Below are 27,242 nucleotides of genomic sequence, written 5' to 3'. Positions count from 1 at the left end.
TAGTGATTACTGAAACTGACATTTATTTTTAAAATAATGGGGGGAGGGTGGATACATAGAGGACCTTTTTAACACATCCTGCGTGAGATAAGCTTTCCACCCCACTCCCACCTCATGTGCCTCGTTTTAAGAACACTCACGTGTCCTGTCTCTGCTGAACGATTTACAATCCCTGGAGGCTCTCCGAAGCTTGGGGTGTTTGTAGCATCACATGAGATAAAGAGAAAACACACTATAAACCACATGGTAGTGATGATTTTTTTTCTTTTTTTTGGCCACACCACGTGGCATGCAGGATCTTAGTTCCCTGACCAGGGATCAAACCCTTGCCCCTGGCAGTGGAAGTGTAGAGTCTTAACCACTGGACCTCCAGTGATGTCCCCATGGTGATTAAAAAAAAAAAAAACTTGGAATAAGGTTAGTAGAGAGACCACTAAATCCTGGGCTGTGCTTTGAGAATGGCTCACCTCATCTGCCTCTTCTCCTGATTATACTTTTGCTGAATATGTGGGCAATGAACTCACCTAGGTTTTAGTGAGCATGTAAGTTCCTCTTATGATTTTGCAGTTCTGTTGGTACTGAAGATTGAACCTGAAGGGCCAGGGCCAGTTTGGTGTCTGGCACTGGCATGGTAAAGCATCAGGGAGAACTCAGAGGCAGAGCAGAAGTTGGAAATGCCTCTCACCAACTCTCTCATTTAGAAATGGGTTTGTCTGAGGCCACACATGAGTCAGAGGCAGAGCTGGGATGATAACTCAGGTCTTCTGATCCTGACAGCGTCCCCTCCCTTACACCATGCTGTTCATTTTAGCTCTATCATCAATATTTAAAAACAAATTCATTTGAAACAATGTTTTGCTCCCAATGCAAAGTCACCAAACCAAGAAAACCCTCAAACCAGAATTACAACATGAATAGGGTAATTTCAAATCAGCAACTCCACACAGTAACTACTACATCAAGTGAAAAGGGTCATAAGAGGTACATGGTCTTGTGGCAGAGGTGGGGGGGGGGGGGTTTCCAGCTTTATTGAGATATAATTCACATACCATAGAATTGTCCCTTTTTGTACAATTCAGTGTTACCTAGTATATTCAGAGTTGTGCAACCATCATCACTGCATCATTTCTGGACATTTTCATCACCCCCAAAGAAACCCTGTACCCACAAGCAAGCACTCCCCATTCTTCAACCCCAGGCCCCTGCCAGCCTCCAGAAACTACTGATTTACTTTCTCTGTCTATGGGTTTGTCGATTCTGGACATTTCATACAAATGAAATCATACAAATGTGGTCTTTTGTGACGGCTTCTTTCACTTAGCATATTCATCCATGTCGGAGCATGTATCAGTACTTCTTTCCTTTTTATGGCTGAACAACGCCTCATGGAATGGATGGACCACATTTTCTTTGTTTTCTTTATCTATTCACCAGTGGATGGACATTTGGGTTATTTTCATCTTTTGTCTCTCACGAATAATGCTGCCATGAACATTCATGTACAAGTTCTTTTATGGCCATGTTTTCAATTCTCTCAGGTAAATACTGGGGAGGGGAACTGCTGGGTCATGGTAACTCTATTTTAACTTTTTGAGGAACTGCCAGACTGTTTTCCAAAGCAGCTGGAACACTTGACATTCCCACCAGCAGTGTATGATGGTTCCAGTTCTCTACATCCTCACCAACACTTGTTACTGTCCATCCTTCTGATTACAGCCGTCCTAGTGGGTTCTGGCAGCATCTTTATAACAGAAAGTAGCAGTTAATATACTCTGGGCAAGCGTATTCTCTGACGAACCATAGGACCCACAGGACCCGATCAACCACAGGCAGTAGAATAGGGATAATACTGACAATACTCCCTATCCCACTGCCTCGGTTGCCCTCCCTGACAGTTAAGCACAGTGGTTCTCGAAATGTGGTCCCCAGACTGGCAGCACCAGAATCACCTGGAAACCAGTGAGAAATGCAACCTCTCGGACTCCACCCAGACAGACTGAGTCAGAGCCTGTGGGTCAGGGCCCAGCTCCCTGTGACTCCAGTGCCTGTGAGGCCTGTGCAAGCCAGGGGCAGGCAGCCGGCTGCACAGCATCTCTGCCCCTCAGTCAGCTTTAACCCCCTTACTGGTGATGATGACTATGCACCAAACCCATCATCCCCTGCAAACAAGGATGACAGTGACCAAGGAAAGAGCTACTTGAAGGATTCAATCATGCAACTCAAGTGGAAGGGCTTGACACCTTCCAGTAATGAGTGACAGATACTGTTGATATAAAATGTTCACAATAATTAATTCTGGACACAGAAAATCCAGCTGGAAGGTAAGTAGGAATTTCACAAGCACCATCCAAGGCAGTAACATAATCTCCATCATACTTGATAGTTTAAATGTTCCTTATCCATTCAAAATTTCAAAGAACGTGCAAGCTCGCTGGGAAGGGAATGGCATGGGAGCTTCACAGAGCAATCATTTGAAATGGTAGAGATGCCTCATCAGTACCAGTGAAATACACCACAATACTCACCTAAAAAAGCGAGTACTACTGCTTGTTTCTTCCGTACACTGCAATTTAAAAACCTCTCTACACACATTTCTTACAAGCTTACACATTTAGGTGTTAGGGAAGCCTCTTTGTAGCTCCATTTTTGTTACTTCCTTCAGATACTGGCCAGACTCGCTGCTTCTCTGCACCTTCACCTGAAGCCAGGCTCCCATCAAGCCCAGTTTGCTCTGGCTTAGTAACTCCTGCCAGGCGGCCAGGATAGGGAGCCGCTCACTTGTGCACGCGGATGGAAGAACCACGGGTCAAAGCAGCAAAAACCTCACCATCAGAGCGGAACCACTGTAACTCTTCCATCCGATCCTTGACTCCCATACCTCACCGACTGCACTGGTTTTTACAGCATCTCTCTTGTCTGAGATGTCGCGGTGTCTCTGAGTAGATTCAAAACCTTCTGGTAAGTGTCCAGGACGTCCTGAGCGGTGGGTCTCTCTGCAGGCGTCTGGCTCTTACACGCCTTGTGAATATCAAACAAGTGGAATCGGACCATGTCGCTCCCTTCTACATGCCCCAGAAGGAAACTGGAGACATCTGGAATCTTCCAGATGTCGATCTTCTCGTCATACGCGGGCATGAGGTCGTCGTGAAAAGGCACGTCCTCTCCGTAGGGCCACAGCTGCTCTGGGGCCACGAAGTCCCCGCGAAGCTCCCGGTGGCCGCACTTCACCAGGGCCCCGGTGCTGCGGTTCACCAGGGGCAGGGCGTCCAGGTCGTTGAGCACAATGCTGAAGTTGGCGGTCAGCAGGTACTGGGACAGCGTCTTGGGCAGGTCGCTGGAGTCGCACATGACCAGCGTGCCCAGGGGGCTACGGTGCAGGAAGTCGATGATGGCCACGTAGCCCAGGGCCAGCTGCAGCCTGTGCTGCCATGTGTTTGTGCTCCGGTACTTGGAGAGGTTCAGCGTCGTCTCCAGGCTGCTCAGGGAGCCTAAGGGGTGGTACTCGGTGAGGATGCTGTTGTCATCCTCACAGTAGCCCAGCAGCGTGACAACGTGCTCACCCTGCAACGACTTCAGCATCCGCAGTCCGTGCAGGAAGTCATCTCTTACCTCCAGCCTGGTGAGCCGCGACAAAGCCACCTTGCGTTCCTTCCACTCGGACAGAAACACCTGGAACACAGCCACAGAGAACGTCAACCCGGAACCCTTGTCAGCTGGTGAGCCAGGAAGCAACACGGCAAATGCCTCTCAGTGTCAGACGTGGTGCAGAGGACACAGACATTAGCGAGGCACAGACTGTTCCAAAGACTTGCTCATAAGCAGGACCAGATGCCGGGTGAGGCAAATGCCCTGTCAGCGCGAAGGCCCAGCGCGGAGGAGGCTGGGCAGCTGGTCCGGGTGCTGAGGGCTGTCTGGAGAGCCCACGGGAATGTCCTGGAAGCTGGTCTGTGGGATGACGGGGCTCGCAGGCCAGCTGTGGAGAATGGGGGGCACTCCCAGGAGAGGGGACGGCATGAACAAAGGCAGGGAGTAGCAGACAGACCAAAGCAGGGCAGCATAAAGCGGGGGTGGGGCGGGGCGGGAGAAGGCTGGATAAGTGGTGAGAGAAGGCTGGAAAAGTGGAGAGCTGGAAAACCCCACACAGGGACCGAGCCCAGCCAGCCCATCACACACAACGCCACCATTCGCTTTAAAAGGTGTCAGAGCAAACCACAAACAGGAACGACTCTACGTAAGGAACACATTTTTACACGGTCCGTGGTTTTGTGACTTCAGCTGTAACAGCAGGAGCTGAAGTGGCACACACTGGACCTGCTGTCCTGACACACAGCTGGCAGAGGAGCCGCTGTACCGCACAGCCTTGGATTCCCATTTCTATCAGCTGGCAAAGAAGAACCACAGGGGAATTCCCTGGCAGTCCAGTGGTTAGGACTCTGCGCTTTCACTGTCATGGGCCCGGGGTTCAATCCCTGGTCAGGGAACTAAGATCTGTGAGCTCTGCGGCTTAGATAGATAGATACATACATACACACATACATAGATAAATAAACAGATAAATAAATAAAGTGGTATGGAAAAAAAAATAAATAAGAACCACTGATCTTCTGCTCGAGTCCCCAAAGGGAAGGCAGAAGGTTGCAGAAGAGACAACAGGATCCGGGTCAGGACTCCACCGCACCAGGTGGCTCCTGACTCCGTGGGCTGTGTCCCTCTGGCTTCCTCTTCTTCATTGTTAAAATAAAGCTTACGAAAGCAACTTGGGGCATATTTATCAAGAGCCTTTAACATTAAAATCTACAATCTATCTAAGGCAACAATCTGAAATACCTAAAAAGCTCTAAGAATAAAAATATGGCATTATTTATAAAAGCATAACTGGAAGCTATCCATCCATCAAAAATCCGGGAGCAGTCCGGTTATGCAGGACCACTCAAGGAAGGTTACAGGGCTCAGCAAAATGCAGACCCTGATAGGGTTTTCACAGATAAAAGTCACGTTACAAATGAAAAGGATACAAAGTGTTTTCATACCATTGTTCTAACTGCATAAAACAAGGCAAAATTACATAGGAATCGAAGGATTTTTGCTGTTCTCTTTATATGCTTTTTTTTTTCCTTCATATCTTTTGGTATAACTTTTCCAGAATGAATATATATTACTTTTATATTTTAAAACATTTTTTTAAAGAACTAAAAACTACTATTTCAAATGGAGGTGGGCTAGAGGACTGTGAAGATTTATTTTGGGCCTGAGAACGGAGGTTCCTTATGGGAAAACCCTTTAACTGCTGTTGACCGTTTATTCAAAAGAGAAATCTTTCAAGACCTTCTCAAAAACCCGAATTTGAGAAATTTCACTACGGATAATTTCTATTAAGAAGCCGTATTTCTCTGGCTGCTACAGTCACTGTAAGTTTCATGAATATATATTTTATTTATTTTTATACAGAACACATTTTATTCTCTCCATAGATCTGCACCAGCACTGTATTTGATCTCTGACTCCAATATAAAAATCCTGTTTCTGGGCTTCCCTGGTGGCGCAGTGGTTGAGAGTCCGCCTGCCGATGCAGGGGACACGGGTTCGTGCCCCGGCCCGGGAGGATCCCACATGCCGCGGAGCGGCTGGGCCCTTGAGCCATGGCCGCTGAGCCTGCGCGTCCGGAGCCTGTGCTCCGCAGCGGGAGAGGCCACAACAGTGAGAGGCCCGCGTACCGTAAAACAAAACAAAACAAAACAAAACAAAACAAAACAAAAAACCCCGCTTCTGTTGAGCCCATCACTCCCTTGGGCTCCCCTCCTGCTCGTGTCGGCACCAGCACTAGCAGACGGCTTTGGTGTCCAGGCCCATTTTTCATACAAAACAGTAATCACTTTAGAGAAGCTGTCACGGTTTACGCATTTATTCAACAAGAAACGCGGGAGACGTTCGGCACAGGCCTCGTGACTTCCTCCTGAACCCTCGTTTATGACAAATCCATTTTTGTGCCTCAGATAAATGAAAGATTAACTACTGCTTATTATTAAGTAGTATTAGTCTCTGGGATCTCTCACAAATATCTGAAGCCTCCAATATTACATATTTGCAAGTTAAAGGTTAAGAATCATTTCTCAGAAACCAACTTTACCTTTTTTTTTTTAGTTATAAAAATAATCATGAATACTTTTCTTGGTAGAAGTTCAAATACAGAAGGAGTAGAACTCCCTCCTCTGCATTTACTCCCAACCCAAAGGAAACTAGCGAACTATTTGGCTGGCAACCTCCCAGAAGTTTCTCTATGCGTTTACATGTATTAATGTCCATTTATAAAATAGCATTTGAGTTTATTATGTAAAGTGGGAATATGACAAATATATTGCAGGTGGCTTTTTTCATTTAACAGATGCCTCAGAAATCTTTCCGTAATGTATATATAGATCTAGGTCATTCTTAAAGCTGCAGAATATTTCACAGTATGGGTGTACTACTTATACTGGCATATTTTCAGTTTTACAGATGATCATTTCTTTTTTTTAAAACTAAAGTATGATATAATAAAAATTCATAAAATTTGGAACAGATGCTGTCAGAATGGATTAGGTTCTTTTTTCTACACAGCTCTATCATTTTACATAAACATTTAATAAGATCTTATGTAATCTATTTTTAAAGACTTGACAGACATTTAAACTATTTCCCATTTATTTCCTAGTAACAACAATTCTGCAATGAATAGCCTTATATTTACATCTCTGTGCACATGTGCAAGTGCTTTTATAAGCTAGGTAAGTAGACGCATCACTGAATGAAGACGAGGTACTATCAGGACCCTTCAAAGTACCAACATGTACTTTCACCAATCGTGTATAAATCTTGTGTTCTAGAGCCTTAACCACACTAGGTGTTACCAATCTTGGTAATCTGTGCCAATCTAATGGTTGAAAAACATTTTCCTGTTCCAATCTGTATTTCCCTGATTATTAATGAGACTGAGCACTTTTCACCCTCTGGGCATTTCTGTATTTCTTCTGTGGAAAGTCTGTTCATTGTCCTTCAGAGTATTTTCTCTAGGGTTGTTTGCTTTGTGCTTATTAATATCTAGTTCTTTATATATTATTCATGAGATCCTTTATTACAAATGTAAAGACAAATTTTAGAAGATAATTAGCTTATGTGGTCTTCTGTAGTACAATGTCAAATATGTCTTCATTCATTTAACAAGTACTTATGTCAATTAAAAAAACTGAAATAAATCCCTGCCCATATGCAATTTACATTCTAGTGCAGGAGGCGGACAAGAGAGAAAATAAATAGGAAGTGTGTAAAGTACATTAGAAGGTAAAACATGCTTTGGAGAAAAATTAAGCAGGGAAGGGTTTACAGCTTTACTAGCTTGGGGAAGCTCTCACTGGGGTGAGGCTCGAACAGGAGCCTGAAGGAGGTGGAGCATGGAGCCACGTGGCATCTGGGACCATGTCCCAGGCGGGGAGGACAGCAGGGTAAAGGCCCTGGGGTGGGATATGTCCACGGGCTGCAGTGTCTGAGCAGGGGGAGGGGAGCAGAGGCTGGGAGAGGCCTTCAGTCGCCGAAAGGACTAGCGTGAGACAGGGCACCCTACACGGAGGAGCTGGCTGCTGTGTGAGAGCATCTGAAGGGGCAAATGTGGAGGCAGAGAGCGCACTCTGGAGGCTGCCGAGATAATCAGGTACCAGGCACAGAGGCCTGGGCGGGGAGGGGGCCGGGAAGAAGCCGAGGAGCGGCCAAATTCCAGGTCTCTCCTGCGTGTGGAGACGCTGCAACTTGCTGAGGGACTGAACGTGGCTGTGGAGAAAGCAGGATGACAAGGGTGCCTCCCTGGGCGGGGAGGGATAAATTAGGAGTTTGGGATGAACATATACACACTACTATATACAAGACAGATAATCAACAAGGACCTGCTGTGTCGCACAGGGAACTCTACTCAATACCCTGTAATGACTATATGGGAAAAGAATCTGAAAAAGAGTGGATACATGTATATGTATAACTGACTCACTGTGCTGTACATCTGAAGCTAACACAGCATTGTATATCAACTCGATTCCAATATAAAAGAAAAATTAAATACAAAACCAAAAACAAAGGATGCCTCCCGGGTTGTGGTGTAAGCAGCTGGATGGATGGGGTTGTCCTTAGGGTGATGGGGGCGGTGAAGGAGGAGCCGGCTAAGGGGATGGTCTGTGACACACTCAGGCTGAGAAGACATTCAACATCCAAGATGCGGGGTAGGCAGGGGATAGAAAAGTCCAGAGTTCGTTCAGGGGATAAAGATACGGGGCTGGACGAGGCCACGCTGGCAGTGCGCACAGAGAAGTCCAAGGCTAAGAGGATGAGGAGGTGGAGCCTGCAGGGGAGACCGAGGGGCGGACGCTGCTATTTCATGCCACGCCTGCGCTCCCGCCAGCCTTCCACAGTAAAAACAGATCACACACGGCCCTTCTAAGGGTTACACAAAACGAGAGGGCGACAGAGTAAGGGCTGAATCCATTCTTCTGATGGGAGCCAACTCAAATGTTATGGCTTTTTAACGTACCATACCTTAATTTTAAAGGAAAAACCACGTAACCAAGAAAACTCTGCTGGAGGGTTGCGCGGCTAAGTACACAGATGCTGCACGGGGCCACACCGCCTCCGCTCCCCCAGGTGGACACGAGTGGCCGGGATGGTGCCTGGTGTCCGCAAAGCACGGTGGAGTGTCCGCCCCCGGAAGCACCGGTTCTACTGCAGCCCTTCCTCCTCACGAGCACTGCTGCCCAAGTCTGTGGTTCAGAAAACAGGCAGCCCTGAGACGTGGCCGCTGCTGTCCTTGAGCGGCTGGCAGAAAACGTACCTGTCCGTTCATCTTGGGTTTAAAAATCCAAAAGGGCTGAACCCACTGTCACCTGCAGGCGTCAGACGGGACAGCGGGGAGGGGCAGGTGAAAGGCCTTCACCCTGGGCTCCAGCTCCTTCGAACATCCGAGCTGGATGTGCTGCGTTCATAATCAAAGGGCAGAAAAGGAAAAGCAGGGGGGCAGTCGGCCTTGCCCCCAAACCAGCTGCAGGAAAAGATCTGTGGCCCCAGCAACTCCAAACACAAACCAGAAACACAGCCTGGGGAAAGGGGGGAGGGTGGTGTGCTTGTATAGTGAGGAAACTGTCAAAGATAAGCCAGTATTTTTTTTTATGTGGATTCAGCAATGAGCCTTTGTGTTCAGGCCCCTAAAATTTGCTCTATGAACCTGCCACGGGCTAGACTTGCTCTATGAACCAGCCACGGGCTAGGTGCTGAGGACACACAGGTAACTGGTGTCTGTGCCCTCAGGAAGCTTGCATTTATATGAGACAACAAACCAGATGCCAGATGGGAGGGTCCACGGCAGGGGGTGAGATGGGTTTAGAGAGGGATGTCAGGGAAAGCCTCTCAGAGAAGTGACATCTGAGCTGAGATCTGGACATGAGGAGTCGGGCAGATGGGGAGGAAGAGATTTCAGGCTGGGAAAGGCCCCGAGGTGAGAAAGGGCTTGTCTGATCAAGGAACAAAAGAAAGGGCAGGGTGGTGGCAGGGTGGGGTGAGGACCCGGACTGGTCTGGGTGAGTTTAGGAGGAAGGTAGGGCCCGGGTTTGGGGTTTTTCCTAAGGATGCTGTGGGTTTTAAGGAAGGGACATGTGTGGTCTGAAGTGTGTCTGCAAGACGCCTGCCTGGGGCTTGGGGAAGGGCACAGGTGGGCAGGGAGGCCGGTTCCAAGGCCAGGGACACAGGGGTTACCCAACAAGTTGGGAAATGTTTTGAAAACATACCTGATGGAACTTGCTCTTGGCCTAGTCAGGGGGAGAGGGTGAGAGGACGCAAGCTGACTCCCTGGTCTGGCCGGCGCCACTGGGCGGAGTGCTGGCATTTACTGAGACAGGAGGGCTGGGGAAGAACGGGCTTCAGAGGGGAAATTACCAGGAGTTCCACCTTGGTCACACTTAGATTCTCAAGAGACTTCCAAGTAGACAGGTCAAGTACAGGTGGATACACAGACCTGAAGCTCAGGGGAGAGGGACGGGCTGCAGGTATCAAGCTGGGGGTCGCCAGCCCATAAAATGCATTTAGAGCAATGGATAGATTAAATCACCTAAGAGTGCATCCCAAGAAGAAAAAGAAGGGGACCCTGGAAGCCACCGGGAGGAATAAGGTTTCTCAGCCTCAGCACCAGGGCCACCTCGGGCCGCGCAGCCACCTGCTGGGGATGGGGCCGTCCCCGCATGGCAGGGTGGTCAGCAGCGCCCCTGGTGTCTGCCCACTGGACGCCCGTGTCACTTCCCCACGCCCAGCTGTGACAGCCACATTGGGGTCTCTACTCATTGCTAAACGTCCCCTGAGGAGTAGCCTCGCCTCTGGGCTAAGAACCGCTGCTTGAGGCAAGAAGAGCGAACAGGAGAAGCCAAGGGGAGAGTAAATAGGAAGGGCTGCCCAGGGGAGGATAACCAGAAAGTCAAGGAGCCCGGGCTGCAGGAAAGGTCAAGTGAGAGGCAGGCAGAGCAACATCTGGCCAGGGGTCAGCGGGAAGCTGGGTGAGAGTGTCTCCCTGGAGGTTGGTGTTTGGGAGCCTCTCAGGAGGAGGATGGAAGGGTGGATGGGTGAGGAGGAAGCAGAGGGGAAGCAACAGGGAATCACGGGAAGAGGGTTTTCTCTTTGAAAGCGCGAGCGTTTGTGTGTAGCCGGTAGGGACCACCTTCAGAGTGGGGAAGAGCGATGATGTAGGGAAGGGGGAATCATTTAAAGGGAACTTGTGAGCAGTCAGGGACGACCCCGGAGCTGGAAGGTTTGTAGGTCGGGTGGGCAGATGAGGACAGGGCCTCTGGGTGGCTTCTGTTTTCACAACATCTTAGTAGCAAGATCACCAGCTAAGGAAACGTCTAAGGAAACAACGAGGGGGTTGTTAAAGGAAACGTCTGTCTCAGAGAATGGGAGGAAAAAGTAGCTAAGGGAAAAGAGCCTGACCCCTGGGCTGTGCTGAGGTTTGTGGTCGCGCCGGAATGGCAGGGTTGTGACGTTCCTCTCTGCCTCCAGGACAGCTGCCCAAGTGCAGATACACAGCTGGCATCAACCGGGTGTGGGGCTTTCCCCGCCAGGCAGGATGGAGACAGAGATGCAGGGAGATGTTGCCAGTGTCTGCGCCAGAGTGACGAGGACACAGCAGCAGAATCTGCTGCTGGGTGAGTCGGAATGCAGACAGGTGGGAGAGGGAGAAGGGGGTGAGATCAGCCCACCGAGGCCCCGAGGAGTTACTGAAGCCGGGGCGCCAGGAGGGGCGGGGTGGAGGTCAGACAGGGATGTCAGGAACTTTGGTCACAGAAATTCCTATTGAGAAACTATGCCCCCAGAACGGGTGCCAGAGAGGAGGGATGCCCACGTAGGCGGGGTGGCCGCAGCAGGATTGTGGGAGTAGGTGCCTACACAGAGGGTCAGGGGACTGCCCTGGGCTGGACCATGCACAGGCCCTGGGGTCCCAACGGGGCAGGACAGATGGGGCTCCCAGTGGAGCTGACATCTTGCGCTCAGAACACCTGTGACCCAAGGGCAAGTTTCAGCCAAAGAAACAAAATCTCAGTGTAACAGCCCTTTACCTTAACAAACAAACCACATTCCACATTGTTGAATCTAGTGGGCTGGGTGTCATCTGCGAGGTTCCGTAAAATCAAATCTGTCCTCAAACAATAATCTGCCACCATCGAAGCTACTCAGAAACATCCTTCAGGGTAAAAAGCAATTCCAAAAAAAATTCCAAAAATGTTCTGAGCGAGCACAGCAGCATGGAAGCAAGCGGGCAGCCCTCAGGGTCCCTCTCCGAAGGAGACAGAAATTACCTGGCTGTGAGTCCTCTACTGCTCCCCTCCCTGGTGACCGCTTAGCCCAATGCTGTCAACACCCCCAAATCTCCATCCCCGCCCCCGAGTGCCAGACTCGTACACCCGACTGCCCGTGTCCCTGCCTGGCCACCTGAACGGCTCAGGACGGTCACCTCACACACTCATAAGGCCTCCCTGAGCAGGTGACGCAGACCCTGTCCTCCCTGCTGCCCCAGCCGGGCGCCTCCGTCATCCCCTCCCTTACACCCCACGTCCAGTCTACTGGGACGTCCTACCGCCCCCACCTTTAAGATACAACCAGAACCCACTGATTTCTTACCGTGTCCGGCGCTGACACTCATGTCGAGCTGTAGCCACCTGTCACCAAACTCCCCGCGAGCCCGGCCGGGTCCGCTCTGCACACAGGCCAGCAGTCCTCCCCTCCGCTCACGCTGCCCGAGGTGGTGCCTGCGGCCAGCACCCCTGGGGCACCCTCACCTCTGACGCCTTCCTCACATCCTGCCTCTGGTCCTGGACAAGCAGGCACATCCCACCCAGGGGCGTCTGCTGTGCCCAAGTACCACACCATTCTGACCACCTGGAGTAACAAGCCAGCGGCTCTTCCCTTGCCCCACTGGCTCAGAGCACGTCACTAACACACATTCCTACGCACCTGTTTCTTGTCTTCTTGACGGCACAGGGTCCCCAGCCGGCTTCAAGGGCTTCTGTCCACTGCTGCACCCCCAGCAGTGGGATCAGCCCACCGAGGCCCCGAGGAGTTACTGAAGTCGGGGCGCCAGGAGGGGCGGGGTGGAGGTCAGCACCCACTACAATGAGCACCCACTACAATGAGCGGGCGAATCTGAAGAAACCCATTACCTTCCCGTCACCTGGCTTCATGGTTTCACCTCACATTAATTCCCCTCCCTTCTTCCCTCTGACTCCCCCCTTCAAGGTGAATCCTTTCCCCATTCAGGGACGCAGCTGTCTATCCAGCTGCAGCCCTGCCGTCACTCGCTGCGTCCTCACAGAGGGTCTGTCCTGTTCAACACCCTTCACTGGCTTCTGGAGTCACCCTGTCTCAGTGCAACCACTGCGGAAATGCAGCCCATGAGACGGGGCTCTGGAAGCTTCTACGTGAGAACTGAATTCGCCCCTTTGCTTTCTCTTTTTAAAATAAAAAATTTTTAATCAATATAATACCACTATAGAGTTTGAAAAATAAGAACGAAAAAAACTGCCCCAAATCTTCCTTCACCATAACACACTTTCTATCATTTTAATATTTTTCTCCATATATGATCTTGCAGATGAAAACTGCATACTGCACAGTTTTCTATTTTGCTTTTCTACTTATCATAATGGGAGCTTTTGCACGTTGCCGCAGAGGGTTCCTAACTACACTTACTGGCTGTAGAATATTCTACAAGTGGTTGGACCATAACTTAACCACTGCCCTGTGGTTATGACTTCTAGTTTTCTATTACTGTCAACAGCGAAGCAGAGTACTCCTTGGTGCATCTAGCCGCTTCCTTCCTTCGCCTCCCTCTATAGGATAATGTCCCAGCTGGAGGCACTGGCGGCCACACGATGCCAGCCCCCCTCCCGCTGGGCCACTCGCTGCCCCGGGCGGTGAGCCAGGGACTCACTCTCTTCACGGCTCCTTCCCCGACACGCTTCATCTGCCTCACTTCTGTCCTCAGCTGCTCGCAGGACAGCCACGGGGAGCAGTTGCTCGTCGGCCCCATCCTGAAGTGGCCGTAGGGACAGCGTGTGGGGTCCTCCGTGGAGCGCCGGGGCGAGATGAAGAGCCAGTCGAGGCACAGGTAGAGGAGGGCGTTCATGAGGGCCATGGACAGCAGCAGTCCCACCACCGGGGGCACGTCCCTGGGCGGGGGCCCTTTCCTGCCCTCCTGGGGCCTCGTCTCCATGGCGCTGGCTTCTGCGAGCTCCTAAAACAGGGAAACAGGGAGTAGTCACGGTCCATCTTACTTCAGGAAGGACTGAGGGTGACACAGCCTCCCGGGCCTCAGCGTCACCGTGAGGATCAGAGAGGGTTTGAGAGCAGCCTTGCACCAAACGCTCGATGCCAGCTCCTCCCAGAATTGTTGCTTCCTATTACAGCTTCGAGCAGAAGGGAGTCTTGGGTCTGACTTTGTCTCTGTCTCCCTGCAGCTGTCTGCGCTGAGTAGATACGCACTGAACAGTTAGTAAGATGAAAGCAAACTGTGGCTTTGTGAGTCCAGTGGGGTTGGGGCAGGAGGTGGACAGGAGAGAAGCTGGGGTCGGGGTATGGCTGGGACTCTGAGGGGTTGGGATGTTCCTTGCAAGGTACTCAAAAGCCCCCTGATGTTTTTAAGAAGCAAAGGTGTGAAAGGTGCCCCAGGGTGGGAGGCCCCAGCGGGAACCCAGAACGAGCACTGATGAGAACGCAGGGCAACACGACCAGAGGGAGACGGGCGGGCGCACAGGTGAACACCACGGTGAGGCAGGGGCGCTCACCATCCAGTGGGCTCCCGTCCGGGAGCAGGTGCGAGGCCCGGGGTGGAGGCAGGCGTTACCACCCGGTTGCCTCGGTGGAGGGTGGGGAGGGACCTGGACATCGGGAGCGGGACACTCAGGGTGCCTGGGGCGGATGCTGGTTGCCACGCGCAGGGAGCATCACTACCCCGACGAGCGACGTGGCTGTACCACTGTGCGCTGGCTTAACCACAGCACTGGGGCACACGGGACACCACTGACGGCACAGACCCTGTGCCAAAGCTCAACAGCCAACGTGCAGGCCTGGCCCCTCGGCAGCACCTGGCCTGGCTGACCACTCCCTCCCTCCTCCTGAAAACGCTCTGCACTCGGCTCCCAGGAAACCACTTGCAGCTGGGACCTGGCCCCCACCCTCGTTCCCGGGGTGGGGAGATCTCCATGCCCATCCGCTGAGCTCCAGGTGTGAAGCCCAGTCCCAGCCTCCCCAGAACTCCACACCTGCCTTCCTGACACCTCTACTTGGAGTCTGGTGGACAACTCAAAAATAATATTTCTCCTCCACAATAAAAAGACAAATAACTCAATTTAAAAACGGGCAAAGGACTTGAACAGACATTTCTCCGAAGAAGATATACAGATGGCCAACAGGCACATGAAAAGATGCTCAACTTTAATAGTCACCAGGGAAACACACACCAAAACGACAAGATCCCACCTCACATCCTCTAGGATGGCTATAATCAAAAAACCAGGCGGTAACAAGTGTGGATGGGAAACCCTCATACATTGCTGGTGACAATGCAAAATGGAGCAGCCAATGTGGAAAACAGTCTGAAGTCCTCAAAGGTTAAACACAGAGTTACCACCAAATCTACTGCTCGGTATCTACCCAAGAGAACTGAAAACATACATTCGTGCAAACACTTGTACATGAATGTTCACAGCAGCATTATTCATAACAGCCAAATAGTGAAAGCAACCTAAATGTCCATCAGATGATGCCTGGATAAACAGAACGTGATGTGTCCACACAATGACATAGTATTCAGCCATTAAAAGGAATAAAGCACTAATACATGCTGCAACATGCATTGAAAACATTATTCTCAGGAAAATTAACTAAGGGAAATAGCATATGATTCCATTTATATAAAACTCCAGAACAGGGAAGTCCAGAGACAGCAAGTAGATCAGTGGTTGCCAGGGCCTGGGTGGAGGCGGACATGGGGAGAGGTAGTTGATGTGACAGGATTTCTTTTTGGATGATAATGTTCTGGAATTAGTGGTGACGGTTGCACAACCTTGTGAATATACTAAAAATCATTAACTGTACACTTTAAAATAGCAAATCTATAGCCTGTAAAATATATCTCAACCTAATTTTTAAATTGAATTATAGTTGACTTACAATATTGTATTAGTTTCAGGTGTACAACATAGTGATTCAGTATTTTTCTAGATTATATTCCATCTAAAGCTACAGCAAGTCCACTACCTACGAACGAGTTCCATTCCAAGATAGTGTTCGTTAAGCCCAACAAAGTTAGCCTAGGTACCAAACTAACACAATCGGCTATAGCACTGTACTGTAATAGGTTTATAATACTTTTCACACAAATAATACATAAAAAACAAACACAAAAAATACAGAAAACATTTTTAATCTTACAGTACAGTACCCTGAAAAGTACAGTAGTACAGTAGAACAGCTGGCACACAGGGGCTGGCATCGAGTGAATAGGCAAGAAGAGTTACTGACTGGAGCAGGGAGAGGAGGTGGGAGATGGCAGAGCTGAAGGATTGTCAGCAATAGGAGACGGAGGGCAAGCTGCCATTTCACTCACGCCTGACGATGATGGAACATAGGTTCGCATCTTTGAAAGCTCGCAACTTGAAGGTTCATGTGTAGGGGACTTACTGTATTACAAAACAATGGCTGTATTCCCTGTGTCGTACAATTATCCTTGTTGCTTACCTATTCTATACATAGGAGTTTGTAACCCTTAATCCCATACCTCTACCTTGCCCCCTCTCTTCCCTCTCCCCACTGGTAACCACTGGTTTGTTCTCTATATGTTTCTGTTTTGCTATATACATTTGTTGGTTTTATTTTTAGATTCCACATATAAGTGACATCATACGGTATTAGTCTTTCTCTGACTTATTTCACTAAGCATAATACTCTCTAGGTCCATCCATGTTGTTACAAATAGCAGAATTTCATTCTTTCTTATGGCTGAGTGATCAGAAAACCTGAATAGACATTTTTCCAAAGACAATATGAACGGCCAACATATGAAAAGATGCTCAGCATTGTTAATCATCAGAAATGCAAATTAAAACCATAATGAGATATCACCTCACACCTGTCAGAATGGCCATCATCAAAAAGACAAGAGACAATAAATGCTGGAGAGGGTGTGGAGAAAAGGGAACCCTCCTGCACTGTTGGTGGGAATGTAAATTGGTGCAGCCACTATGGAGAACAGTGTGAAGGTCCCTCAAAAAACTAAAATTAGAACTACCATATAATCCAGCAATCCCACTTGTGGGTATATATTCAGCAAAAATAAAAAACCCACTAATTCGAAAAGTTACATGCACCCCAATGCTGACTGCAGTTCTATTTACCATATAAATAGACATGGAAGCAACCTAAGTGTCGATCGACAGAGGAATGGATAAAGAAGACGTGGTATGTATTTTTATGTATATATAAAATCTCAACATTAAAATATAAAAATACTTCCTGGGCTTCCCTGGTGGCGCAGTGGTTGAGAATCTGCCTGCCAATGCAGGGGACACAGGTTCGAGCCCTGGTCTGGGAGGATCCCACATGCCGCGGAGCAACTAAGCCCGTGTGCCACAATTACTGAGCCTGCGCGTCTGGAGCCTGTGCTCCACAACAAGAGAGGCTGTGATAGTGAGAGGCCCGCGCACCGCGATGAAGAGTGGCCCCTGCTTGCCACAACTAGAGAAAGCCCTCGCACAGAAACCAAGACCCAACACAGCAAAAATAAATAAATTAATTAATAAACTCCTACCCCCAAATCTAAAAAAAAAAAAAAAGAAAAGGGAAACCTTTAAAAAAAAAACAGAAAAGGGAAACCTTTAAAAAAAAAAAACAACTTCCCAAACTCAACTCTTCCCCTCAAATCTGCTGTTTTCAGTGTTCACAATCTCAGTGAGTGACAACTGTATTCTTCCAGTGACAAGGCTGCAGGTGAAGGGTCAGGAGTGACACTCTTCTGCTGAGCAGGGAATTTTAGAAGTAATGGACCCTTCTACGGGTCAGTGTACTCTTCCTAATGAGAAGAGAACACGCTGCTTTGCTCATCCCTGCCGTCATGACGAGGTGCTCGAGAGACCCTGGCTCTACTCGACTGCTCCAGCCTCATTTAACAGCTCCTTTCTCGAGACGATGCCACATGCTCACCCGCCACCTGAGTCCTGTCAGCAACGTCCAGCAATGCTGCAGGGAGTTGTCTGCTCACCTTCCTCACCGAGATTCCGGGCCCACATCTTTCTCTCCACCTCTCTCCCTCCAGGCATCTTCCAGGACTCCTGTGGACATGATGACAACGTTCACCACTCAGGCCTCACGGTCTCTTGAGCTTCTTCCACCTACGCCTGATTCTTAGAAGGTGACCTTAAAGAAATGGGCAAAACCACGGCCATCTCTCCTCTGTAGCATTTAAAGTGACCAAGAGTGTGTCAACTTAGACCTGAGGTCAGGGAGCAGAGAACTATTTTCTGCAAAGGATCAGACAGCAAATGTTCAGGTTTAGGGGCCAGAAGCGGGAATCGAGTGGCCACGGCACCGTGATGAGCGGGGTGAGAAGCAGTGGTGCCGAGCGACCAGGTAACTGTCAGAGTTATTTCATCTCGTCGTCAGCAGCAGCCAGGCCATGCTACACAAGCGAGCGAGCATGACTGTGCCCCAACAAAACTGTGTTCATGGAAGCTGAGATTTGAATTTCACATGCCACATGTTCTTTTGATTTTCCCCCCAACATTTAAAAAAGTGAAACGCATCCTCAGCTCACAGGCTGTACAAGAATGGGTGGCGGGGAGCAGCCAGCCAGCCCAGCTTAGGTGACGGCATCCCTCTGGATGTCGTGGGCCCCCCTTCCATTCCACGCCTTCCACGCGGTCTCGTCCCCGCATGTGGCTCTGGCGGCTGTGTACACGCCGATTGTTTCAGGTCTCTTCTGTGGCCTGGCTCTTTCTCCTACACTTCGCTCAGTTGGCCTCTCAAGGTCTGCAACATCCATACCTGAATTCTGTCTCTCCGGTCGCCAGCATGCCCACTCCACAGGGTTCCCCTCTGTGACGGGCACACAACCAGGTGACTTGATTCTTCCCTCCCCGTAGCCACTAGACCAACCAGTCACCACCGACAGTCACTTGTCTCTGCAAAGCTCCCAAATCTGCTCACACCCCATCCCCCCGCCCCCGTTCCCCCGCCCTGGTCTAAGCATCACCTTCCTGGGCTTCTGCAACGCTTTCCTACGCACTCTCCCACTACTTTCTCTTTTCCAATCCATTTTCCTCACCGACTAGGATCTTTTTTCTTTCCTGAAATGTTTCAAGCATAAAGAAAGTTAAAACGTAAGATCATGAGCACCCATCCAGCTTTGTCAAGTAATACTGCATCCCCTTGTTAAAGAAATAACCTATTACAAACATGGTTGAAGCCAGGGGCCCCTCGCAGTCCTATTCTGCTCCATCCCAAGAAACAGTCCCCATCCTCAAGTTGGTATGTCAGTAGTTCTCAAACTGTGGTCCCTGTACCTGCCGCAGCACCACCTGGAACTTCTGAGAAATGCAGGTTCTTAAGTCCTTGCCCCACACCTACTGCACCAGAAACTCTGAGGTGGAGCCCAGACATCTGTGTTAACACACGTGACGTGGGGGTGCAAGCTGAACTTTAATAATTTCCATGCGTGCTTTTTATTCTCACCACATGAGTATGTACCCATAAATAACAACACATAATACACGTATGTTTTCAAACTTTATATTAATACAAGCAGTGTTGTACTGTTCGTCCCTCAGTAACCGCAGGGGATTGGTTCCAGGACCCCATGCGAAAACCAACATCTGCGGATGCTCAAGTCCCTCATCTAAAATGGCGTAGAATCCCTCTGTATCGGGGATGCAGGACACAAAGTCCTCTTATGACTTGCATTTTTAAAAGCCCAGCATTATGTTTTTGAGGTTTATCGAAGCAGATACATGACGCCCTACTTCACTCTTTTGGATTGGCTATACCGCAGCTGGTGATTCAGGTTTGCACACACTTCCTGTGTACATGTGGAAGGTTTACACAGGGTCTTTTTTAAAAAATCATTTTATTTATTTTTGGCTGCGTTGGGTTTTCATTGCTGCGCACGGGCTTCATCTAGTTGCGGCAAGCAGGGGCTACTCTTTGTTGCAATGCCCGGGCTTCTCATTGTGGTGGCTTCCCTTGTTGCGGAGCAGGGGCTCAGTAGTTGTGGCATGTGGGCTTAGTTACTCTGCGGCATGTGGGATCTTCCCGGACCAGGGCTCGAACCCGTGTCCCCTGCGTTGGCTGGCAGATTCTTAACCACTGTGCCATCAGGGAAGTCCCACCCACTTCTTAAAGAAGTCATTCACCCACTCTATCACCTTATGGTCTTTTTTTTAAAGATTTATTATTTACTTAATTTGGTTTTGGCTGCATCGGGTCTTAGTTGTGGCATGCAGGATCTTTCATTGCGGCCGCGGGCGTCTTTCTAGTTGTGGTGCCCAGGCTCCAGGGCGTGTGGGCTTTGCACTTTGCGGCAAGAAGGCTCTCCAGCTGTGGTGTGCGGGCTTAGTTGCCCCGCGGCATGTGGGATCTTAGTTCCCTGACCAGGGATCGAACACGCATCCCCTGCATTGTAAGGAGGAGTCTCTACTACTGGACCACCAGGGAAGTCCCCTCCTTTTTCTTTTAAAGGCATATTTCTGTAGTATGTTGCCCAGAGTTAGGGAAGAGGCTGTAAGGCTGAGGAAATGTTCTCGCCCAGAAATAAGCAAAACGACACTGAAAGCTTCTACAAATTAAGAAATAACGATTAAAGGTCCAGGTGGGTAGGAGAAATTCAGGCACTGTTTAGACACAAAGGATTTCTGACAATAAGAAAAACCTGGCAACAGGAAAAAAGTGGTTCCCACTGCTATACACTCACAGCTTAATTTAAAAAGAAAGAAAAGCAATGGAACAAAATTGGTTTTTACCAGCTACAGAATAATTTACACAACCAACCAGAGAAGAAATGATGAATTAGTGCCCCCCCCCCCCCGCCCATACAATTTTGGTTAGAATCCCATTTTGCCAACAAAGCACAGGTACATTAATTATTTTAAATATTCCGGATGCCTGCTTAGCCTTAAGGTTCTTTAGTAAAGGTCAAGCAAGGGTGGAGAAGACAAGACCACCAAAGAACACGGCTTAACCCTCCTTTTTAAAAAGGGGCAGCAGACGATTCCAGACCTGGAGGCGGTGGCAGCGCGGCACCAACAAAGGCAGGAGCTGAAGCCTGTCCCGGCGGCGTGTCCGTCGGCTCAAGTCCAGCTCGGGCGCCGGGCAAAACGCAGCCCGGCTACCCCCGCGCCCGCCCGCCGCCCCTACCTGCCGACCCCTCCCCCGGCCCGCCGCCCCTACCTGCAGTCCCGGTTCCCGGTCTGGCTCGCGGCCTCCTGCGCCTGCGCGGCCGGAAGCGCGCCCAGCAGGACCAGCGCGAGGGTGCGCCCTAGTGTCGTCCTCCCGCCGCCGCGCACCCGGAGGTCGGTCGCCGGAACGCAAAGCCAGTGTCGGAGCGCACCCGGAAGCAGCGCCGGCGCCCCCGGCCGGCTCCTGTGGCGGCTGCTTCTCTGCCAGCGCGTAAGGGCGGTGACGTGTTTAGTCCGGACGCGCAGCCGGGCGCGGATGCCGGTGCGGAGAGGACTTGTACGATCTAGACGCAGCAGAAAGCTCCCGCTCAGCGCAAGGCCGTGCTTCCAAAGGGCGGTCCTCAGACCAGGTGCCGACGCTTCACGGCTCCAGGGAACTTGTCAGGAGTGCGAATTCTGGGCTCCATCCCAGACGGGGCTGGGGCCAGCGCTCTGTGCTTTTACAGGCCCCCGGGGGTGCCCGTGCTAGACGTCCACGTTTGTTTATGCGTAACTTCATTCTGGAAAAACACTAGGTGAATGCGGAAAAATGCACCCAGCTGAGCCGCGCTGCGTAGGAACGCACAAAACACACGCACGCACCTCAACATCTCTCAGTGTCTTCAGTTCCTGTCGTGAGCCACAGCCATCCACATCTGGTGTTTCAACTTACCAGTGGGTTTCGGGTAACTCCCCATCGCTTCACAATAATTCACAGGCTGCAGCCCTTCCAATGCCCATGTCTAGAACTGAGAAATATAATAACCAAAACAAAAAACTCATTGGATTGGTTCAATAGTAGAATGGAGATGACAAGAAAAAAAGTCAGTGAATTTGAAGACAGATTAATAGAAATGATCTAATCTGACCAACAGAGGGAAAAAAAAGGAAAAAGAAAGAAAGAAAAAAGAACAAAAGGCACCTTCGGGACAATAACAAAAGGTCTAACATTCTTGCACTGAGAATCCCACAGAAGAGAAAGGGCTGAAAAAATGTTTGAAGAAGTAATGGCTGAAGATATCCCAAGTTTGGTGACACCTACAGATTCAAGAAGCTGAGCAAATAGGGTAAATCCAAAGACATCCATGGCCAGACACATCAAAATCAAATTACTAAAGACAAAAATTTTGCAAGCAGCCAGAGAGAGATGACATGTAGGTGAACGACCATTCTAATGACAGGAAGTGACATTTCTCAAGTGCTGAAAGAACTGTAAACTCAGAATTCTGTATCCAGCGAAAACATCTTTCAGGAATGAAGATGAAATAAAGACCTTCTCAGCTGAGGAAAACTAAACAGAATTTGCAACCAGCAGAACTAATCTAAAAGAACTGCTGAAAGAAATTTCTTCAGGCAAAAGGAAAATTATACCAGAAGGAAACTTGGAACATCAGGAATGAAAGAAAAGTAACAAAAATAGTAAATCTCTTGGTAAATGTAATAGACTACTATTCTTGAGTTCTTTAAAATATGTTTGGTGGTTGAATGCAAAAAAATTGTCTGATGGGGTTTTCAATGTAAGTATAGGTAATATATAAGACAGCTATAGCATAAATGGTGGGGGTGAGGAGACCTATACCGTGGTAAGGTTTCTACATGCCAATTGAAGTGATAAAATATTGATATAAGTAGGCTGTAAAAAGTTGAATACGTATTATATAATTCCTAGAGTAACCACTAAATAATAATAATAGGGAATAACAGGAAAATCTCTGATCACTTGGCAATTAAATGATACACTTCTAAATAATCCCTGACTGAAAGAGGATGTCTCAAGAAGGGAAATTAGAAAATATTTTGAGCTGAATAAAAATAGAATGTATAGCATTAAATGCTTATATTGGGGAAAAATCATCTAAGCTTGGATCAATCTAAGCTTCCACCTTAAAAAATTAGAGCATGTACTATACACTAGAAATTTGCTAAGAGAGATCACACACACACACAAGTGTGAGGTGAAGGATCTGGTCACTAATCTTAACGTGGTAGTCATTTCACAATATGTATCAAATCATCATACTGTATGTCTTAAGCTTACACAGTGTTACTTGTCGATTATATCACAATAATTGCTAGGCAAAAAAGCTAGAGTGGACCAAGTCAAGTAGAAGGAAAGAAATAAAATGTGAGAGAATTCAGTGAAGTTGAAAGTTCTATTATATATACTTTTTTGTTTTTAAAGCTTGTCGATACACACTGACTTGCCCATTAATGGGTTACAACCCAATTTGAAAAACATTGCCTTTTTTTTTTTTTTTTTTTGAAAAACATTGCTTTTTATAACATAACTTCCAGAGGGAAAACTTCTGGACTCTCTTACTAATTTATAAGTTAATATCTGGGATATAAACAATTAAAAAATTGAGTTGAAGGCCTCACTAAAGGATGTAATTAACGAAATTTGTCCTCCTTTGTGAACCCTTCCTGACTCCATCAGGAAGATAATCCCTCCTGCTTCTGTGTTCCCAAATAGTACTTCTTCAACAAGCTAATAAACATTTTCAGGGTACTGAGGGGTGTAGCATACTGTTGGTCTCTCTCAAAATTGGGATCCCTGAGGGCAGAGATCTTACTCTCTCCTCTAGCTCCAGATTTCCTTTATGTGGGTCCAAGCTAGTGCTATTTGCTATATTTGAGATTTTAAAATTTTAATTCATTAATAAAGCAATAAACCCATTACATGTTAACAAAAATAACATTTTATGAAACTTACATTTTCCAAAAAACCAACCAGGAAAATGGCAGTTTTACATTTTTGCAAATCTCTTTCGTCTGACTTAATAGAAGATTTCCAGATTCTCCTATCTGCTTCTATATTCAATCTGTTGGAATATGGTGTTTTTGGTTGAAGTACATGAAGAAAATCCACTCATACACACAGATATATAGTCAGAAAGGGAGTATTTTAGGAGTCTTTTAAGAAGTTGTGGATATTCTCCAATACTACACCAAAATTCGACAAGTGGTGGTTTCTCAAAGGTTAGTTGCACTGTGGAATCTGCAACTCTTATCAATGTACTTTTTGTGTTCTGTTACATCTGGTAATGTGAATGGATTGTTTATGCATTCATGATAATATCATAGATGGGTCATTTGGAAAATATTGTTCCATTGAACTATACGGATCCACCAATTGTGGATACATGTAACTATTCATTATTGATTCAATAATTAATAATGAATTAATAATTCATTAATATCATCACTTTGATTTCATCAGAAGGTAGCGGGAAGCTGTCAAGCTGACTGTGGTAGATTAAAATTTTCCCTCAAAAACTCAAATTTTATGATTGGCAATAAACACTCAGTTGTTCAAGTAGAAATGGCATTCCAAGAAGAGTGGCCTGTTTGGGCCACAACTTACACAATTGCACAAATGCTTTTCTTCAAGACAACCAAGAAGTTTAGGCGTACTTCCATTCAGTCACACAAAATACTGAAGAGACCGTGAGTACTGTGAATAAAATATATAATTACTGATTCATCAAGTGCATTGTTCAGTGAATGCATGGCAGTGAAGAAAACAATGAGTACTCAGTACCACTGCCTTGATTTGTGCTAAGGCACCAGCAGTCTGACCCACTGTTTATGCGCCAGCAGTGCAGATAGCAACACAGTGAAAGTATTATTGGATAAATAATTTTGAGCTAACAGCCCCTCCACAGACCACATTTTAATTGTTAGTCCAATGAAAAAAGTGCACTGCCAGGTCTCTGTATTCAGCTGCCCATCAGATGACCCTCATTAGGATCATCAAAATAAGTCATTATACACTTGAATCATGGGGCCTCCTCACCTGATTCCATACTCACTAAGCAACCTTGTGATAAATGAATTGCCACCTAGTTAAACTTCAGGCAGAAAATGCTAAGTGGCTAGGCTGGTGCAATTGCTTGGTCCGCCTGTTACATTTCTCAGTGTAAATTAGTAAACTGCCATTATGCTTTTTATTAAAGTCTCTTACGAGCTTTGTTGAGTCAGCAGCCCTGACTCTAATCAATTTGGGTACACTGACAAGGTAGTTTCTGAGAGTAAATGCCATCTTATGAAAACTTTTCTGTACAATTTTTTTTATGACACCTTTGAAATTGTCTACATAGGGATGACACTTTATGAAAATTTCAAATATAAATTCAGAGATTTTTGGAGTCTAAAAACAAAAACTGACATGTAAAATGTTAAATACCCACAAAGTATATTTTCTCCAGGAATTTTTTTTTCACCATTATCCTAGTTATTTTGGGTTTTTTTGTTTGTTTTTAATCAGACCGGCCTTCCTTTTAATTAGTGTTTTTTTAAATTTATTGGAGTACAGTTGCTTTACAATGTTGTGTTAGTTTCTGCTGTACAGCAGAGTGAATCAGTTATACATATACATATATCCCCTCTTACATATATCCCCTCCTTTTTAGATTTCCTTCCCTTTTAGGTCACCACAGAGCACTGAGTAGTTCCCTGTGCTATATAGCAGGTTCTCATTAGTTACCTATTTTATACATAGTAGTGTATATATGTCAATCCCAACTCCCAATTCATCCCACCCCACCCATTCCCCCTTGGTATCCATGTTTGTTCTCTACATCTGTGTGTCTATTTCTGCGTTGCAAATAAGTTCATCTGTACCATTTTTGTAGATCCCACATATAAGCCATATTATACGATATTTTTCTCTTTCTGACTTACTTCACTCTGTATGACAGTCTCTAGGTCCATCCACATCTCTGCAAATGGCACTATTTCGTTCTTTTATGGCTGAGTAATATTCCATTGTATATATGTGCCACATCTTTATCCATTCCTCTGTTGGTGGACATTTAGGTTGCTTCCATGTCTTGGCTATTGTAAATAGTGCTGCAGTGAACATTGGGGTGCATGTGTCTTTCTGAATTATGATTTTCTCTGGATATATGCCTAGCAGTGGGATTGCTGGGTCATATGGTAGTTTCTCCAGGAATTATTAAAATACTGTTATTGGGAGTTCCCACAAACTGCACAGCATGGCCAGAAAAAAAAAAGTTTGTTTAAAAAAAATATTGTGGGAATTCCCTGGTGGTCCAGTGGCTAAGACTCTGTGCTCCTAATTCAGAAGGCCCGTGTTCGATCCCTGGTCAGGAAACTATATCCCGCATGCCACGACTAAGAGTTCGCGTGCTGCAGCTGAGGATCCCACACGCTGCAACTAAAGGTCCCACATGCTGCAATTAGGACGCAGTGCAGCCAAATAAATAAATATTTTAAAAAATATATCGTTATTTTCTGAATTCTTAACTGTTTTTTTTTTTTTTTGGTTTTTTTGCTGCACCACGCAGCTTGTAGGATCTTACTTCCCTGATCAGGGATTGAACCCAGGCCCCTGAGTGAAAGGGCTGAGTCCTAACAACTGGACCGACAGGGAATTCCCTGTTCTACTCTATATAATTTCTTTAGTTATAGTCTGGTGCTTTGAACAGTGAACAAAAATTCTTTATTGATAAGGTGAGATTTAATTACGTGCAGGTACACAGAAACTCGCTTGTTCAACCTTCAACTCCTTTCTAGCAAGTCTTCCTGAAGCGTAGAGGCTGGAAAGCTATAAACTACATTTCCCAGATTCCTTTTTGCAGTTAAGGGTGTTCGATGTCCTTTAGGTTCTTTCCAATCAGATGCACTAAAGCGAGCCTTTACTTTGGAGCCACGTCCTGTGGGAAGGGAAGCAGGTGAGCCTGCGTGGAAGGTGGTGGAGGTGGACATGGAGCTGGCAGCCTCACTCAGCAGTTCCTGATCCCAGCACAGGCAACAGCAATGTGATGCTCCAGTTCTGCAGTGAGGTTTTGGGACATATTTCGGAAGATCGGGTAATTATTCTGTGAGCTACCTATATACCTCAATAAACCCTGTGAGTTTTAAACCACCTTGAGTGAATTCTGTTGCTTGTAGTCAAGAACTGACCACTTCACATTTTAATTACATTTCCTTTAACATAGTCATGTTTCTGGTTTCTTCAGTTTTATAGCAATATATCCTTCCTCAATTGCTTTTCTAAGCCGAGACAATGTCCCCTGTATATAGTTAAATGCTATTTAAAAAGTCAGGGGCTTCCCTGGTGGCGCAGTGGTTGGGAGTCCGCCTGCCAATGCAGGGGACACGGGTTCGTGCCCCGGTCCGGGAAGATCCCACATGCCGCGGAGCGGCTGGGCCCGTGAGCCATGGCCGCTAAGCCTGCGCGTCTGGAGCCTGTGGTCCGCAACGGGAGAGGCCACAGCAGTGAGAGGCCCATGTACCGCAAAA

General features: G+C 47.6%; 1 protein-coding gene across 10 annotated transcripts; it reads right to left on the bottom strand.

Annotated features, from left to right (window-relative positions):
• POMK (protein O-mannose kinase) lies at window positions 1-27,087 on the bottom strand. 10 transcript variants are annotated; one of them, XR_004524315.2, is made up of 5 exons: window positions 18,592-18,713; window positions 17,810-17,879; window positions 13,484-13,786; window positions 2,828-3,669; window positions 1-1,741 (listed from the first exon to the last, which is right to left on the bottom strand). XR_004524315.2 is itself a non-coding variant. In XM_033848902.2 (4 exons), the coding sequence occupies exons 3-4, from the start codon at window positions 13,763-13,765 to the stop codon at window positions 2,899-2,901; spliced, it is 1,053 nt and encodes a 350-aa protein (XP_033704793.1). In that variant the 5' UTR covers window positions 13,766-13,786; window positions 17,810-17,879; window positions 20,989-27,087; the 3' UTR covers window positions 1-2,898. The 10 variants fall into 10 exon arrangements, 6 of the variants coding, with proteins under 6 accessions (XP_033704793.1, XP_033704792.1, XP_033704788.1 ...); XR_004524313.2 differs by having other exon boundaries at window positions 2,526-3,669; window positions 18,592-18,712; XR_004524314.2 differs by having other exon boundaries at window positions 2,608-3,669; window positions 18,592-18,712.
• Between the last annotated feature and the right edge of the window lie 155 nt (window positions 27,088-27,242).

Source organism: Tursiops truncatus, chromosome 21, assembly GCF_011762595.2.
Source record: "Tursiops truncatus isolate mTurTru1 chromosome 21, mTurTru1.mat.Y, whole genome shotgun sequence".
In the NCBI taxonomy this organism is placed as follows: domain Eukaryota; kingdom Metazoa; phylum Chordata; class Mammalia; order Artiodactyla; family Delphinidae; genus Tursiops; species Tursiops truncatus.
This window is presented reverse-complemented; position numbering and strand designations above follow the sequence as displayed.

Coding starts and splice junctions, on each gene's coding strand:
- POMK (XM_033848897.2), bottom strand. CDS start 18,620: ATGCTGGCGACCGGAGAGACAGAATTCAG. Junction 17,880..18,591: donor ACCGGAGAGACAGAATTCAG/GTATGGATGTTG, acceptor TCATGTCCACAG/GAGTCCTGGAAGATGCCTGG. Junction 3,670..13,483: donor GGGAAGGAGCCGTGAAGAGA/GTGAGTCCCTGG, acceptor GCTGTGTTCCAG/GTGTTTCTGTCCGAGTGGAA.